This window comes from Balaenoptera acutorostrata, chromosome 20 (genome assembly GCF_949987535.1).
Source record: "Balaenoptera acutorostrata chromosome 20, mBalAcu1.1, whole genome shotgun sequence".
NCBI lineage: Eukaryota > Metazoa > Chordata > Mammalia > Artiodactyla > Balaenopteridae > Balaenoptera > Balaenoptera acutorostrata.
Window position 1 is genome coordinate 9,540,147 of NC_080083.1, and position 12,119 is coordinate 9,552,265.

Here is a 12,119-nt window from a genome sequence, read left to right on the forward strand (position 1 = left end):
AGGATTACCAGACATTTGAGGAAAGCCTTTAAAATGAAAGATGGAGGCCAAAACAAAGAAAGAACGTTTAGAAGAAATACAGACTACACAAGGAGAAAAACATTTTTAAAAAAACCTATGATGAATATTCTCAGATGAGAAAAGAACATATGTCCATGAAACAAAAACAGAATGTTTTTAAAATGCAGAGAATAAGAGAGCTCTTAGAAATTAAAAACATGAGAGCAAAAATAAAAATTCAGTAGAAGGAGGTATGTAATGTACAACATGATAAATATAATTAACATTGCTGTACGTTATATATATGAAAGTTAAGTTCTCATCACAAAAAAATTTTATTTCTTTAATTTTGTAGCTATATGAGATGATAGATGTTCACTAAACTTATTGTGATAATCACTTCATGATGTATGTAAATCAAATGATTATGCTGCACACAAACTTATACAGTGCTGCTATGTCAATTATATCTCATTAAAACTGGAAGAAAAATAAATAAATAAAATCAATTAGGGAATTTTAAAAATTTCAGTAGAAGGGTTGGAAAATAGAAATTAAAGAAATCTCCCAGAAAGTAGAGCCAGAAAATGAAGATGGGGAGAAAGGAAAGAAAAAAAATTTCTTTTTAAATTATAGGATTAGTCCATGGGATTCAACATCTGAATAACAACAAAAGTTCCAGAAAGATCACAGAGATAAAGGAGGGAGAAAATCATCCAAAAAATAATAATAAAAATTTTAAATGTTTCCATAACTGAAGAACGTGAGTTTCCAGATTGCAAAGACCCACTGAGAAAACACTAAGACATTTCCATGGAAGATTTCAGAATTCTAGGATAAAGAGACGCTCCTAAAAGCTGTGGTTGGGGAAAGAGGGAAGGAAAATAAAAATAAGCTTCATACATAGGATTCAGAATAAGAAAAATTTCAGGTTTCTGAACAGCAATACAGCAAACTTTCAGTTTCTGAAGCTTGAAGACAATGGAGAAATGCCTTCAAAATTCTTAGGGTAAGTTATTTCCAATCTAATATTTGATACCCATCCACACTGTCAATTAAGTACAAGAGCAGACCAGACATTTTCAGACTTGTAAGATTCCAACAAATTTACCTCCCAGGCATCCTTTCTCAAGAAGCTCCATCAAAATAAACCGAGAAAGGTGAGTACATAGGTTCTGGGAAACAGGCTGTCAAGAGAGGGGCAAAGGTCCCTAAGATGGATGTGAAAGGGGACTCCAAAAGTGCAGCCTAAAGATCAGACTGTGTGCTGGAGCAGGTCTAAGGGCTCCGTGAGAAAGTTCTTCAAAATGAAATAGATCAAATTCCTTACGTGTTTGTATATTCTTAAGAAGAGATTAACATAACTAGGGGAGAATTGGGGGATAAATTAGAGTACACAGAAAACTAAGCAAATGAATAAAAGATACAAGGCAAGTATTAATTTCAGGGAAAACAAAAATGATGCAAGAAAGAAAAACACCTATAACAATCCACATGGTTCAACTGTGAAGAACATTTGCATAATCATAACATGTAAACATGAAACACAGATCCATCCAGAGTTATGATATAATATTGGAGGGATGGGAGGATGGGAAGTAGGGATGGGGTGAAAGAGGGGTTGGAAAAGAGGGTTAGCAATGGGAGGTCAATACTAGTGCTCGAAACAGAAACATCAAGAAGTAGCAATAACTGGACTTCCCTGGTGGCGCAGTGGTTAAGAATCCGCCTGCCAATGCTAGGGGACACGGGTTCGAACCCTGGTCCGGGAAGATCCCACGTCCTCGGAGCAACTAAGCCCGTGCGCCACAACTACTGAAGCCCACGCGCCTAGAGCCCGTGCTCCGCAACAAGAGAAGCCACTGCGATGAGAAGCCTGCGCACCGCAACGAAGAGTAGCTCCCACTCGCCGCAACTAGAGAAAGCCCGTGTGCAGCAACGAAGACCCAATGTGGCCAAAAAAAAAACAAAAAAGTAGCAATATCTGTATGCCATTTTGAATTTGAAATATGAAGGTGAATACAAACCCCCCCCCCCCATAACAATACAATTTAAAAACTCAATTGAAAGTGATTGACTCTGAAGAGCTGGGGAATTGGGAGACTACTGTTTTCTTATATAGGTCTTGTAGAGATAGTTGACACTTTAAATAGTATACTGTATATCTATGATTAAAAAAAAAATAACCCCATGGAAGGGGGGTAGTTACAGAAGGAGGCTGGGAGATCAGTTAGGAGGTTATAGCAATTTTCAAAGAGAGGTGATAGTGGAAGTGGGGTTAGGGATGTGGACAGATTTGAGAGATATTTTAAGTTATCTCTATTCTTTCTTTAAAAATCCCTCCCCCTAAATGCCCTCCCCTCTGTTCTCCCTGGAATGGACAGAACCCAGGTGATTTTCACTCCATACTAGTCAGCCCCAGCACTTAATAGAATCACCCTACAGGAGGTTAATGAAGTGATGAGTGGGTGGGAGACCATGGGGTGGCTGCAGAATGGATTGATGCCGGGGTGCAAAGACACCCTATGAAAACTGGTAAGATCTGGGTCAGGGTGAGCGAATAACAAAAAAACAAGTGTAAACTCTGAAAAGCAAAGACAAAACAGGACGGGGGCAAGATACATTTTGGAAATATTGTTTCCTAGTTCATAATCTTTTCTTCTGCATTAGTATTTAAAGTTTTATTTATTCATTTTTCTGAAGTACTACATGGGCGAGGCACAAAATTCAGAAGATCCAAAGTGGCATGGGGAAAAGTCCCCTTCCTTCCGTTACCTGGACACCCAGTTCCTCTCCCTGGAAGCAACCACTCTCTGCTTGTTTGTGTGTCCTTCCAGAAATAATTCATTCTGAGTTAAGTTTAAAAAGTGCCATCAAAAGATAACTTGTTCATGTTTAAAAGATATTCATCCCTGCCAGATTAGATGAGCCAAGGGCATGAAACTGGATTCTTCTTGCTCCCATCTGTGGAAGGGGCAGACAAGCTTCATTATTTCTCAATCAAGTTTGTCCTAAAGGCCCATCTGTTGTAAACTCGTTTTAAGGGCCCAAAACTGGCACCACTCTGGAAGAATTTGGGCCTTTGAAGTGTTGTTTGGCTGAATTGTATTTTTTTTTTTTTTGAATTTTAAGATGGATCTTCAACTCTCTAGACTCCATTGATCCTGTGTTTTACAATTTACACATTTATGTTACCTGCTTGTCCACTTTCAGTGTCTAAATTATGACCATTTAACCAATGGTTCCTCCACAAAAGGAATAATATGTTACCACTGAAAGTGAGGATGTGTTTAATAACTTAGGAAGATGTTTCTGATTTATTGTTAAATGAAAAAACAGGTTGCAAAAGAGTTGATCCCATAAATCCCCACATACTTAACTAATTATATGTATATATGTACATTGAAAAAATCTAAGGAATCAGTACCAAAGGGTTAAGAGTAGAGATGTAAGTAAGGCTATGGATTTTATTTTTATATGTCCCTTCAAACTTCTCTACAACAAACCTGCATTACTTGTATAATAAAATATTATGAAAGTAGGAAATGAACCTGTTTCCCTTCTTGTCTCCATGGGTCCTAAAGGTTTGTTTTGGTTCTGCTGAACTGAAAAAAAAGGCTTTGTGACTTTTGAAAAAGAAAAAGCACTCGCTAGCTGAGCGGATTTTTTAAAAAGTTGGGGCCAGTGGTCCTTCCCAGTGTCCCTAGAATGCCGCCACCAGGTGGCAGCCTGTTCCATCTGTTGAGTCGGTGGGCCTGCCTCAGTCTCGGATTCCACACAGCCCAGTCCAGACACTGGAGGCCTTTGTCTGGGTCCCAAACCTGACCAACAAGCCTGATATATATGCTAGAGGCCAGAGCCAATATTCTGGTCCATTGTGGGTGAAAGTCATCTTAGGCCCACTTTTATCCCCAGGAGCAATATCCACTGACCAGAAAACACTGAGGAAGGGTCGTAATAGCTGAAGCTTGTCACATCCTCAATTCCTCCACCCAACACCACATCAACACATGGGAATTCTCATTTATTTTTCACCCTTAACAAGGAGGTGGGAAGGCTTGCCTCTTCCTCACCTCTGTTCTTTCCATCTGGGAATATTCACCTCCAACCCTCCTTCCCTTCCTTCCGGGAGGCCTTGGTCAGTGGAGACAGTCTCTGAGGACTGCTTGAGCTGGTGGGGATGAAGAAGCTGAAATGGAGATCCCCAAGGGATGGCGTCACTTTCCTGCCAACTCCCTCATCGCCTCTCCTTCAAAGCGAAAGCAGTGCCAACCTTCAGCTTCCGTCAGATCTTGGGCTCCTAGGGCCTTATACAAGTCCATAGCCCCCTTGTTCCAGTCTAGGACTGCCAGGCGGAACTGGGAGCAGCCCTTATCCAGGGCCACCTGTGGGAGAAGACACCACTCACTTTCCTGGGTCAAAAAGGAAAAGACTTTCTCGCCCTCCATTCAACCCAGGTGCCTCCCATACAGCTTTGCTTTGCCAGGTCCCAGCTTGTAGCTCCATCCCTCTCCTCACCTCAGCCACTTTTTTGATTATTTTGGAGCCAATCCCCTGACCTGATGTGGGGAGAAAAAGACAAAAAGAGGGATTGTCTGAGTTGAAGGGGATCAGAAAAGACCATAGGCTAGGATTAAGAGGCAAGGGATGGTGGTCCAGTCTATGGGTTGCTTTTCTCCCAGCCTGGCCTCTGCCCAGTACCCCGATACTCTGGCTTCACGTAGATGTCTTCCAGATAAATGTTTCGTCCCTTCCATGTGCTGTAGATGAAGTAGTATAGCCCATAGCCCACCGCACAGGGCCCTGAGAGAGAAAAAAAGAAGGGTCAGGCCGCTGGGCACCTGGGGGAGAGACCTTTGAGGCTGACTGGAGAGGGCACCTCTGAGATAGGGGTGCTCTTACCCTGTGGCTCCCCGGGGACAGGAAGAATCTCTGCTACCAAACAGTGATAGAAAGGATTCTCTCCAAAGCCATCTGCTCTCAGGGCTGCAGAGATCGGAGTTGTGACAAAGAGATAGAGACAGAAGGCCTGGGTGTGTGCCCAGTCTGGAGTTACTGCCTGGGGAACCCATCCGTCACTTCCACCCCAGCCTCCGTCAGGACTCAGGTGTTGGGCCCGTACCTTCTTCACTGATCTTCACCTGGTCTGAGAGTTTCTCGTACTCAGCGAGTTCCTACAGCGTGCGGACAGAGGCTAGATTAAGGCAGGAGGGCCTCGCTGCTCCCAGAGCAGGAGCCCTGGGCGCGCTCCTCCCTCTGCTCCCACCTCCTCCTTCCCGCCCCCACTCCAGCAGCGCCGCTCTGACCCCCTCTGGGACCCCGGTTTCCGGCCTGCAGCCCTCACCCGAATCAGCCTCAGGATATTTCCACAGTCTCCCTCCTTGGCTTCTCGGATCAGCACGGAAGCCATCCCGATCTCCACCGTCTGGGACCGAAGTCCAGGATCCCCACTTCCGTTCTGCAGGACCGGGCGAAGAGCAACGGGGACCCTTTAAGGGGCCTCCAAATTCGGATCCCGGAAAGCCGGGGGAGTGGTGGGGAGCGAGGTGGTGGGGGCGCCGCGGGCTGGGAAGCAGAAGCCCGATTCCGGCTGCCGCGGGGCCGAGAGAGCGGTGGGACTAGCGGTCCTCACGGCCTGGTAGCCCCTAATTTCGGGCCCCGCCAGCGCGCACCTGCCAGCCAATCAGCTTGCAGAGCAGGCATGTCCCCGCCCACCCGCCAGCTCTGCCCCTATGGCCGGGTATCTTGACCGCACTCCCCGCAGGGGTCAAGGCTGGACTGCCGAGGCTTCCTCGTTGTTGTTATCTGGGTGTTCCAGCCTCCGTTGGAGAAACCCCACGGCTCGAAAGATACCTCCTTCTTTAACTGAAGTGTGCAGTGATTACCTGCTCTACCCTTCACCCCAACTCACCCATTCCAGCCCATCCAGACTCGGGGTGAGCCCCAAGACCTCCAGCTCTTGCCTACTGGCTCAAAGTGTTACTTCTCTTGGGGGCATTTGTATTTTAAGATGGGTCAGGGAGAGGGTGATGAATTTCTACTGGTAAATGGTTAGGCCTTGTAGTAGACGGCTAAGAGAAGATAATGGGGAGAAGGGACCAGGACTCTTAGTATCCACTGAATCACACTCAGAGACAGCACCTCCCTATGCAGCAAGCCTCAGAGGCCTGGGAAAATACTGAGGGAGGAGCTCAGAGTAGATACCAGGCACCGTGCCTGTATCATCTCGATTCATCCTCATTCACAGTAGCTCCGGAAAGTAGGTATTTTTTCACATTTTGCAGACAAGGACACTAAAGAACACAGGTGGGGTGACTTGGACATATGGACACCAAGGGGGGAAAACTGCGATGAGGTGGGGATGGTGATGTGCTGAATTGGGCGATTGGGATTGACATGTATACACTGATGTGTATAAAACTGATGCCTAATAAGAACCTGCAGTATAAAAAAACAAACAAAACAACTAATACTAAACTTTCATTGGGTTATTTGTATGGAAATATGTTAATATAAATGTTTCAGACATTACATGAAATTTCTAAAAATCTTATATTTGTATTTGTATGGAAATATGTATGGAAATATGTTAATATAAATGTTTCAGACATTACATGAAATTTCTAAAAATCTTGTATTTGTATGGAAATATGTATGGAAATATGTTAATATAAATGTTTCAGACATTACATGAAATTTCTAAAAATCTTATATTTGTATTTGTATGGAAATATGTATGGAAATATGTTAATATAAATGTTTCAGACATTACATGAAATTTCTAAAAATCTTATATTTGTATTTGTATGGAAATATGTATGGAAATATGTTAATATAAATGTTTCAGACATTACATGAAATTTCTAAAAATCTTATATTTGTATTTGTATGGAAATATGTATGGAAATATGTTAATATAAATGTTTCAGACATTACAGGAAACGTCTAAAAATCTTATATGTTCTGGTATAATGTTATAAGTAATAATCCTAGTTATTACTTTAAAATGTATATCTCAGAAATAACTAATTTTCTTGTCAACTGCATTATTATGAACTTTCATCAAATCTTTAACCATGGTCATTTTTAAGTCTTTTGTCATTTACAGACAGTTCTGGGTGTACTCTGATGATTTTGCAAATATGTTCCTATAAAAGAGTTTCATCTCCAAGAAATTCATGGAAAAGACTCTGACAAGTACAGGTTTCTGGTAACTGACTGTACTGCTGAACTGAATGAATAAGCATTTTCAGAACTCTAATGAAAAACTGATGAACTCATAAAACTGCTAACAAAAGATCAAGATGAAAAAAAAGAAATTAATTACATGGGACTGAGTGAACTGATGAGGATGAGTATAATTTTTGTGACTTTCTGTCTGAATTAAAAAAAAAAAAATCCCACAAGGACTCAGAGGAAAAGAATATACAAATCAATTTTCACTGCAAAGTAAAGGAGCTGTTACAGTGGAGGATTACTGGACTGAATGTCAATATTATGACATAGTATAAGTGTGTTTCATGTTTGGTAATTGCAATCATTGTTGCTTTTGTTGTGGTCATCCATGTACAATGCTTGGTGTCAGTCTATCTATCTCTTGTAAAAATAAAATACAGTGTGTGTGTGTGGAAAAAAAAAAAAAAAAAGAAATGGCCCTGGCTGGGGTGCCTGGTGTTCCAGAACCTGTCTGGAACCAGGCAAAAGGTGGAGTAGGGAAAGAAGGAAACTAATCCTGAGCTCCAGTGGACCTATAAATCTATGGCTTGGTGGCCATGAAAAGGGCAAAGGGCTCCAGGAACTGGCTGAGCCCGGGGTGCAGAAGATTTATGCCCTGGTTTTGTCAGTTTTGGAACCCCCCGCGCCATCTCGGGAAAAGGCTTTGGAGGGTGTGAGTGTGGAAGGAAAGAAGTGATCAGCCAGGACCATTTTCAGACAGCCCCCTCTCTGACCCCTTTCCCGGGCCCAAGGATCTGAGGGTCTCAGCAGCCCCGGAAGTCACGGCCGGCCCCTAGGCTCCCTCTGGGTAGAGCACCTGGTGGGACCTGGCTGCTCAGGGCATGAGCGTGGCAGCAGGGGTTAGAGCAGGGCCAGAAGCAGGGCTGGGAGACAGGCTGTGGTGGTGGCGAGGGCAGGGAGCCTCCAGTCCGGGGACTGCATGGCAGGGGGCAGGGGGCCTGGAAGGGGAGGTCTCAGGGACACTGTGGAGAGAAGGCTCCCGGTACACAGCCACTGTGAAGGGGAGAGAGAGGAGCAGGAAGGAGAGTTAGGCACCAAGAGAGCTCTGAAAGGGCTCCCTTCCCCTACAATCCTCCTCTGGGAACCCACAGAAGGAGAGCTTCCCAAACCTCCAAAGGCCAGAGCCTTCCTGGCTTGACCTGTCATAGCATGTGTCCTCTTAAAACACTTACAGCCCCTTAGCTGTGTGTCACTAAATGTCCATGTCAAGGTCAATACCGTCCCATGTGGTCCACCTCTTCCCTGGGGGTCCATACTCACCCTCCAGGAGCTTGGGCACAAAGTGGGCGGCTGCCTTGGTCTTCTTGACTCGATTTCCCTTCATGACTCGGCCCTCCTTGTCCAGGCCCAGGTACCAGGACCGGCCAGAACGACGCTGGCGATAGAGAGCAGAGGCGTACAGGACATAGTAATTCTCAGAGACGCACTCCTTAAAGCGACACTCAGCTGTGAAATGTGGCTGAGGAGACAAAGACCCAGAAAGGCACACACAGACAGAAAGACAAAAAGACACATCACTGAACAGAAGGGAGCCCTGGGAAGAACAAGGCAGGATATAATCCATACGTTTGAGCCTGGGAGAGCCAACTTCTGAGCCCACGCAGGAACTGGGAGAAAGGGAGGATGAGGAAGAGTCTGGTGGCCCCCGAGGGCCAGGAACTAGACTTCTGGGGGCCTGGAATAAGAAGATAACTTCTCTCTGCTCTACTCCCAACCTCTCACCATCCAGGGGACCTGGAGGGAATTTCTGCTTGGAGGAGTTCCTGAATCCTTCCCCAGTATCCTGAATGACTCTGGGGAAGTGAGTAATAATGAGGTCTAGAGGAGGTTGGAGAAGACACAGGGGTCCTAAAAGGTTGAAAGAGTTGGACATTCAAAGAGCCTGGGGGTGTTTAGGAGGCTATTGGAGGAGAAGGGATTGGAGGGACCCTAGAGGAGGTGCTTGGGAGCGGGCAGTGAGGACAGGGTGTCGGCAAGAGCTGGAGGGAGAGGAAGCCCTGAGCTGCAAAATATCTGCAATTGGGAAGGCTGTAGCTAGGGGAGTCCCCTGACTCCAGGCCACTCTGCCCCCTTGTCTCACCGAGCTGTAGAGCAGCCCCTCAGCGTTCATGGCCATGTAGTGACCCAGCTTGGCACTCTGGATGGTGACTACACGGAGCCCCACAGGGATCAGTTTGAAGTGGGCTGGGGGTGGAGAGAAGAGGTATCAGTACCCCAAGCCTCCAATCCCCATCTGAGCCCCCCCTCAATTCTGGTCCCAGTTCTACTTCTTCCTTTGCGGGGTCAAAGAGCCAGACTGAAAACAACAGAACCTGAAGCCACAATAGGATTGTCATCTCCTATGCCTGCTCTCCCCCTTCCCACCCAGCAGCTGGCTTCCCCTCTCACTGAAAGAGCTGGTGTCCTCTGGGGTGCCCTGGATACTCCCGTCGGGCTTCGCCTGGAGGTAGAAACCCTGGCAGCAGAACAGTTTGGTGACGATGCCTTTGAGCTGAGGCTCTGGAGAAAGAGACATTCATCTTGGAACATGACACCTCTGTTCCCAGAAACATTGCTACACTTGGCGGGATCAGAGGAGAGAAAGAAAGGAGGATGGAGGGAAGGAAGAGGGTCCCAGGGCCCCAGCTCCCTGACCCTCTAAGCAAGGTCTCTCCCACCTCTCTTTGACTCCAGAGGAAGCTGGGGTGTGGGTCCCTTCTGCTTCCTCTAACCAGCTTTCAGTTTACTTGACTGAAATTTATTTAAAGGCTTAATTCCTACTCTACAGCTCAACCAGAATGGGGGGAGGGGAGAAGAAGGTAGAGGAAGGGGAGAGATACATGGAAAGGCAGAGGACAAAGGGAGACAGGCAGAGCTGCTGAAGCGGCAGTGTGTTTGCGAATGGCGGGGGCAGTAAGGTGACCCCAGGGTAGGGGCGCCCCCTCAGGAGTGGGGGTGGGACTGGGCCTGACGCTGACTCAGCACCTGCTGCTGCGGCTGCCGCTCGCTTCTCGCGGGCCTCGCCTTGGCCCAGCGCCGGCCTGTCTGACACTGACCCACCTGTCTGTCTGTCTGTCAGTCTGCTGGCTCGCGGGGGCCCAGCCCTCCCTGAGGCTCAGCCTCTCCCCTTCAGCCAGGTAACCCGCCTGGGATGGGGGATATTCGGTAGCAAACCAAGGAAATGGGGGAGGGGCCAGGGAGCTGGTGAGGCAGGCTGACTCACGTGGGGGCTGGGTCCCACTCAAAGGGTGGGCTGCGGACCGTACCACTGCGGAGGGCCGGCGGCGGGGGGAGGAGGACGCCAGCGGGGGGCGGGGGGGTCTCCCCCTAGGGGAGCTGGGAGCGGGCGGGAGCGAGGCCAGAGGGACTTCCCGCCTGTCGCACCTGGACGGGGACCACACGCTAACCCTCACAACTCTCCTCCCCCGGCGCTTGCGGCCGAGTTCCCGGTACCCCCTCGTAGATGGTACGACCCCCAGTCTCCGTGCGGGTATCCAGCCGTGTAGTGTTGTCTGAGTTGCTCGCGGCAGAGGGTCCCCTGAGCCCGTGGGACCCGATTTCGGAGTCGCGTAGGCGGTCATGGGGGAGTGCCCAGCTCCCTTCTTGAAGTGCAGGTCACGGGAGGAGGGCGCACAGAGGGGCGGACTGGCGAGGTAGCTGCAAGGACACCCCGGGGAGAGCTGGGGAGATTGGTACCGAGCCAGGCAAGCTCGGCGAGGAGGAACGGAGCCAAGGCTCGGAGGAGCGAGAGAAGCGGGGCGGGGGCGGGGCTGCCGGAGCCGCAGAAACCCTCGGGGTGACCCAGGCGTCCGGAACCCCCAGGCCCCTCCGCTCGGCATTGAAAGAATCGCGAGAGACCGCACGTAGGCAGAGGACGGTGGGGGTGGGGACTCGTGTGTTGGGAGGGGGGCGAGCGGGAGCTGCCAGGCTTCGGGGCACCAGGCTTAGCCCCTCAAGCCTTCCCCTTGCCCTCGAAAGCAAGGAGACTCGGGGTTATGGGCGAGAGAGAAGGGAAACTGAGGCATCGTCTGGCCGAGGGTTTGTGGTCCAGGCGCACCCCCTTTCACTTTCGGGGAGCCGCCGTCAGTCGGGCCCCGCTCTTCCGAGTCCCTGGCCTCAACCTCCCAGGCAGAGAGACCCCCGGCCCGGAGACCCCGCCCCAGCCACTCACCCGGGCAGCGGTCCGGCCGCGCGGGCCGCCCCCCGCACAGTCGCACCTTGGACAGCAGGATGAGGAGCTGCTTCTGGCAAAGGGACTTGGTGCCGCGGGGACACACGCGCCGCTGCGCTGACACGGGCCGGCTGCCCCCGGGCTCGCGGACCTCCCGCTTCTGCCGGATCAGGCTGCTGGCCGGTGCCGCCATGGCGCCCCCGGAGGAGACACCCCAAAACCGGCAGGCTCCCGGAGCGCGCTGGGCGCCCCCAGAGAAGCCCGCTAGCTCACCAGGACATGGTCTTGCCTCTCCGGTCCGACTCGCCGCCTCACCCACGGGACCTGAGGATAAGCCCTAGACGACCCCCACCCCAGGCACCAGCTCCCACCCTTGGGCCTCGTGCTAGCTTCGCCAGACCCAGCAGCCTATGTACCTCTCAGTTGACCCCACCCTCGACCTTTGCCCCCCACAGAAAACTCCCCCTTCTCTGATCTCCAGTGTCCCTGTCCCCCACTAACACTATCCCAAAGCCAAGACCCTCACATTTTCCAGGATGTGGTTCCAATATCCCCAGGCACCTTTCCACCCTATTTCCGGGCCCTGCACTCCTGCCAAAGCCACTCTTGTAATTTTAAGGGTGTGGGTCCTTAGCTTTGGGGATATTAGCTCACCCCACCCCTGCTGGGGTGCTGCCAGTGTCTAGGAAGAACCCAACCTTGGTGTCTTTTCCTTTGCCACCCTCTACGTGAG

At 49.2% G+C, this 12,119-nt stretch overlaps 2 protein-coding genes across 3 annotated transcripts; both read right to left on the minus strand.

Moving 5' to 3' along the window:
• Positions 1-2,978: 2,978 nt before the first annotated feature.
• On the minus strand, positions 2,979-5,925 carry LOC130705929 (thialysine N-epsilon-acetyltransferase-like). Its single transcript, XM_057536229.1, has 6 exons — positions 5,345-5,925; positions 5,123-5,174; positions 4,903-4,986; positions 4,702-4,803; positions 4,519-4,559; positions 2,979-4,385 (listed from the first exon to the last, which is right to left on the minus strand). Exons 1-6 carry the CDS (start codon positions 5,408-5,410, stop codon positions 4,218-4,220), a joined length of 513 nt encoding a protein of 170 aa, XP_057392212.1. The 5' UTR covers positions 5,411-5,925; the 3' UTR covers positions 2,979-4,217.
• Positions 5,926-7,704: 1,779 nt separating this feature from the next.
• LOC130704555 (fibroblast growth factor 11) lies at positions 7,705-11,605 on the minus strand. Of its 2 annotated transcripts, none has more exons than XM_057535397.1 (5): positions 11,387-11,605; positions 9,625-9,735; positions 9,317-9,420; positions 8,497-8,611; positions 7,705-8,229 (listed from the first exon to the last, which is right to left on the minus strand). In XM_057535397.1, the coding sequence occupies exons 1-5, from the start codon at positions 11,577-11,579 to the stop codon at positions 8,051-8,053; spliced, it is 702 nt and encodes a 233-aa protein (XP_057391380.1). In that variant the 5' UTR covers positions 11,580-11,605; the 3' UTR covers positions 7,705-8,050. The 2 variants fall into 2 exon arrangements, with proteins under 2 accessions (XP_057391380.1, XP_057391379.1); XM_057535396.1 differs by having other exon boundaries at positions 8,497-8,695.
• Positions 11,606-12,119: the final 514 nt, after the last annotated feature.